General features: G+C 43.6%; 1 protein-coding gene across 1 annotated transcript; it reads right to left on the bottom strand.

The window, feature by feature from the left end:
* Positions 1–2,431: 2,431 nt before the first annotated feature.
* On the bottom strand, positions 2,432–5,341 carry LOC127334131 (uncharacterized). The gene is made up of 6 exons (XM_051360549.2): positions 4,751–5,341; positions 3,880–4,077; positions 3,176–3,794; positions 2,984–3,078; positions 2,835–2,894; positions 2,432–2,739 (listed from the first exon to the last, which is right to left on the bottom strand). Exons 1-6 carry the CDS (start codon positions 5,223–5,225, stop codon positions 2,717–2,719), a joined length of 1,470 nt encoding a protein of 489 aa, XP_051216509.1. The 5' UTR covers positions 5,226–5,341; the 3' UTR covers positions 2,432–2,716.
* Positions 5,342–5,581: the final 240 nt, after the last annotated feature.

The raw sequence follows: 5,581 nt of genomic DNA, 5'->3' as shown, positions 1-5,581 counted from the left end.
ACCTTGGTTTTAATGTTGTCTTTAAGAACGTATCATGACTAATATAGTAAACTACCGAAAGCTAAGAGAAGCAACACTACAAAAGGGTCATAATGACAAAAGAGAAAACCTAAATTGTAGTCCATCCTTTCACTATTATAAGATATGTTAGGTTTTTTTTTGGAAAATGCATGTATGTAGACGCGTTTCAACGTGTAGGTTCTCTCATTTCGGTCCGCACTTAGTACACATTAAAATATCTTAAACATTTTATAGTAGTGAACAAATAGAGTAATTTATAATGTGGCACAATTTTAGCTTTCTTTTGCTTTACCAAACATGAGGCACTAGCGGTGGCCCATGAAATGAGTATGAGACAATGGTCCAAGCATCACGAGGCTTATATTTTAACTGAACAAATTACCCCATTGGGAACAATATTTGAACATCTTAGGCCATTCGAGTAGCTTCAGATATATACTATCTTGATGGAAAGAAACCCTTATAAGATGGTTATATGATGGGGAAAAAAAAGGTGTACTATTTCGCACCATTACTAATGAGAGGGATGATACCCAAATATCAAAAGGGGCCCTGCCCCTCTTTACCACTCGCTTGTGTTGGTGGGGTAGGAATGCTAGCAGTCAACTCATTCAAGCATTAGTGGGATAACATGTATCATACTCCGCTCGAGGGATCTACTGTTATGTCGCAAAACAATTAATGAATTCTTCTATGTGTAGAATTCCTTTCTTCTCTCTATTCTCATGTTATTTTGTTCAAGGAAGCCTGATTGTTACACCCTCACAGTGGGTGGCCTCGAAAGGTCCTGACCTAATGCACACGAAAGTAAGATGAAACATGCTAGCTAAAGTATAGTATGTAGTTGGGTGACAGGGGCGGGGCAGGAAGCAGCATAAAAATGTCTGGTAAAAGGGGAAATAAAGCTTTTAGAGGTGTACACTCTTGATGGGTCGAATGAGTGTACCATGAATCCTTCACTTCAAATCATACCGTTTATTCTGCTTCAATGCCTCCACCAAACTGAATGTAGAAGATGAAAGCAGCAAAGCAGAGAAGAGGTCATTGTCCTGGAAGATTCTGCTCCCCACCAAATATTTTCATGCTTTAGTGGAAATATCTGTAGAATCAGGAAGCAAGAAACACCAGGCATAGAAGTGAATCCTGTCGACCACGGTAACTTTCGTGCTTGGAAAAGAGTGTAAAGATGTTCTTGTTGTCTAATCACTAAGTAGAAGGCTTAAAAATTCCTAGCCATATTTCTGGCATGGACAAAGAAAGAAATCTACATCGTCTTCGAGAACATATCAATGTAGAAGGGATTGGTTAGTCAAATAAGTAAGAACCTGTGGGAAAAAGAAGTATTTGTGGAGGATGAAATGGCCAGAAAAGGATAAAACTGAAACCAAATTTCTTTTATTTAGCACTCTAATATTCAGAGAAAAAATCTTGACTTGAGATTTTCACATTAAGATCATTAGCAGTTGGAGACATGATACATACACCATGAGGGCACACGAGGAAGCGAGTCTATAAGTACCTTCCATCTCCATTCTCCCAGGGGAAAAGGTTCCACCCTCCACCTCCTCTATGCATAGTGGCTTGAGGAAGCATCCAAAGGGATCACATTGATCCGTTCTTCCTTCCTTGACTATGCTATCAAGAAAGGATCATGCGATCCTTTAGGATTTTTCTCCAAGCCATTCTCTCCAAGATTTCTTCTTGTGCTTGCTCCTATGAGATTCTGAAGCTGATTCAGAGATGGTACCACTCGTAGTATTGCCTTCTTTTTTCCTATCACTTTTAAGTTTTAACATATGACATTAGGTAGGATCTGTGAAGTACCACAACACCAATTCATTTTGGTGTACTTTATCCATACTTGTTTTTCTCCTCACCCATTGCCTTTTATTTAGGTACTGTTTTGTAGCTTCAGTTTGCCTGGTTGAATATTATCATCTGTTCTACTGAACTCAAAATCAGCAGTTTCTATGAAAATGCTACTATAAATGCCAACACAATCATCATAGGGAACCGTACACATGGAAGTACGGAGTGTAGTAACCATGGAGGTATGGAAAGTAAAACCTGGTCTACATAAGTAGGAGAGGACGTTATACAATACAGGAGACTTACAGGAATCAGGAAAAGCAAGCAAATTCATCAAATCTTCAGTGTAATGGCATCAAACAAAATGGGTAAGGTGTTAATCTCCCCAAGTAGCAGCAGCCTGTGCGTTTTTTTTTTCTTTGGACAGGGCCAGCCAAAACAAATACCTACGAATCTACGATTCTGCACGCTTTTATTGGCCAGAGAACATTACATAAATTACTTGCATATGACAGATACCCCTTGTGCTGATCAGTAAGGATGTTTACGCTCTATCCCATTCAAGAAAAAAATTAATTTTCGGAGCACCAGAAGCTGAAGGTAAAGAATAAAAAATACGCCATAATTTTTTAATATAGCAAACTTCCGACAGATCCAATTAGTGTCTACGCTTAAACACTTAGCTATACATGAAGACAGTTAATACTAAATGTGAACAAGGAACAAAACAGCACAAGCTTGCCACCAGAAAGCCATGTGTACTTGTGATGCTGAAAGTATTTGGCATGGTGCAACTATCTGGCCATCTAGTCATCTAGACCATGTCAGTTAGTAGTCATATCCAGAGGACACTTGCTCTTGGTGGTGTAGAGTTCTATTTGCTGAGCTAAGAAGTTGTGCGACCCTTCGCTGCAAGAAAATACAAAGAGCATATTAGTACATAGTCTTAAAATCTGCCAGACAAGTTTTGAAGCCAGATAGTCAATAGGCAAGTAGAAGCATACCTGGGCTAACAATCTTTATCCTCTTAGTAATAGCTCTGACAGAAGTAACAGATGTAGTTCCTGCATAAATAGGTAAGCATAAAGATTTGTTGCAAAAAAGCATAAATAACATCAAGACACTGCAGGATCTTATTAGAGCTTGATCTAACCTTGTGAATTGATGGCTTCAGAGGTATCTGCTTCCATTGGCTTCATTGAATCTGGAAAAACTGGATCTGCCACACTATTTGCAATAGGCTGTAGTCTGTAATCATTCGATTTACACAACAGAACCATCTTAGCATTTGTAGTTTCACCAAGGACAGAACACAAAAGCAACCAATGAGAAAAATATAGCATACCTTTGAATTTCAGCATTTGTGGAAGGATTCCCACAATGGATGCCTTCATTCTCAAGATCAAAGTCTTGTAGAAGTTCAGAAATTGAGAAGTCGTTATTGAATATATCAAAGTTTGTGAAATCAATGTCAAAATCCACTTGGTTGTCTGCAGGGGTAGAGGTAGAGGCCTTCTCGCAAACATTTTCAGTTGAACCTGGCCTTGCATCTGAACTGTCAAAATCCAACCTCCCTTTCACATGTTCCCTTTTTGACCTCTGGGTGGTTGATTTTAAGGGGGAGCTAACATGGCAGCTCCTCTCAACAGAATAGTAGGTGCCACCTTTCATAGGACTGACGATTAGAGTCTTGGAAGAAACTATAGAATACTGAGAGGAAGCAATCTCCTGTTGTGTGGGAGCAGTTGCATCCAGAGATGGTGGCCTTAGGGTTTGATAAGAAGCGGACTCATCTCCCATGGGGTTGCTTTGTTGAGTTGTAGAAGGAGAAGAACTGACTTGAGGCTGGACTGGTTTAAATAAGCTTTTTGCAACAGATGAGGCTTGGACTGGCAGTTGTGCAATCGCTGAATGTTCAGCTGAACTTGGCTGAGGAGCTGGCAGTAGAGAGGCTGCACTTTTACCTGGCATTAGAACATAGCAAGTCAATATAGTTGCAATGTTGCAGGAAACAATGGTCTAGGTATGCGCTAGTCTCATAACACGTACCTTTTGGGTTCAAGCTTGCAGGTGCGGCGCATATTTTCTTGGAGGCTGAAGTGGTTTTTGTAGACTTTGCAGGTGCCTTTCTCTTCTTTGAGCTGACCGCTGGGGTGGGCATATTGTTGGCATTTGATGAATTCTGAACAACAAGGGACGAGGATGACTGGGTGTAGTGTATCATAGGCGTAGCATATCCAGGAGGGGCTGCAAATAACAACAGGTAAGGGATGGCATTAATTCAATGATCGCAGTATCGCACCAGAGAACAGACTGAAATCTGGACGACAGAATCATAGTCATACATGTAACAGGACATGACAATACTAGAACGGTGTGACCATGCACATGGCATTTGAAGGAGAAAGGCTACAAGTGTGAATTTTACATGGAAATTGAATCTTCGTATTGGAAGGAATAGGCTGGCATATGTATGCCAATACACACAATCCAATTCCAGAAATTGTAAACAGCTAACAAACCATGTATGACCCATGTAGAATGTAAGTAGTGTGCCTGTGCCCCCATATAACTAACAATGCAGTTCAGAAACTATTCATATTAGGCGAGCAACTACTACATTGTACAACAGTCTATTTTGTCCTACAAACCATGTAGAATCACAGGCTTGCAAGTGAAAGGGCAGTGCCAAACTCTGTCCTACAGATGCAATCAGGCATAAGCAGTTGTAATCTAGAAAATATTCTGCCTGAAAGCGCAACTGTAATTGAAGCACAGTAAATGAAATAATCGAACAGGTTAGAATGCATCACCGCAAAATAAAAACAGAGCAGAACGCATAAGGTCGAACAGGTGTGGTGCATCGAACAGAATAAGAAGAAGCCGCAAACAAAAAAAAAACAGAGTAAGAAGGAGGCACCTGTGTGAGGCGGAGGCATGGACACGTATGGGTGCGGGGGAGAGGAGGATGCGGTGGGGCAGACGAAGAAGGGCGGGACGAGCGGCGGCGACGAGGGCTGCGCCTGCGCCTGCGCGGCGACAAGCGCGGTGGAGGAGGCAGAGCTGTAGTAGGCGGAGACGAGGGAGCTCATGCCCTGCATGGCGGAGTCGACGGCGAGGCGCGTCTCCTTGAGGGAGATGTAGTCGTGCAGGATGTCGGCGAGCGGGAGGAGGCCCTTGGGGGTGGCCATCTTGCTGTTGGTCTTGGCGAAGAGGTGCGCGGCGTCGGAGCGGAAGGCGGCGAGGGCGGCGGCGAAGCCGTTGTCGGCGAGGTAGCGCTCGACGAGGAAGGCGACCTGGATGGGGGTGACCTTCTTCTTGTCGGAGGCGGGGGCGGCGGCGGAGGCGGAGGCGAAGGCGGGGTTGGGTGGAGAGGTTGGCTTCGGCGGCGCCATGGCTAGCGGCGGCGCCCTAGATTCCTAGATCTCGATCTCTCCGACGATTCTTGCTCTGCCTGCCTGCGTCTGGGCGGTTTTTGTTGGAGGATTCGGGAGGGAAAAAGGAAACGAATGAAGGAGGCGGGAGAGCGGGCGCGCGGGCAGCGAAATGAAGAATCGAAAACGAATGGTGTTTCTTTCCATTTCTGGCGCGAACCTGACCACGCGGCGGGCTCTCGTTAGCTGGGCTGATAAATAGCCATTTCCTCTCCTGGGCTGAAAATTTTAGCTGGGTTGCTCATCTCTTCATGATCTTAAGCAGTATAGGCTGGGCCGCTAGCCTAAAGTTCTCGGCCCTTACATGTAGAGCTTGC

The sequence above is a fragment of the Lolium perenne genome, chromosome 2 (genome assembly GCF_019359855.2).
Source record: "Lolium perenne isolate Kyuss_39 chromosome 2, Kyuss_2.0, whole genome shotgun sequence".
Taxonomy (NCBI): domain Eukaryota; kingdom Viridiplantae; phylum Streptophyta; class Magnoliopsida; order Poales; family Poaceae; genus Lolium; species Lolium perenne.
The sequence above is the reverse complement of the archived record's forward strand: the minus strand, read 5'-3'. Positions and strand labels throughout refer to the sequence as shown.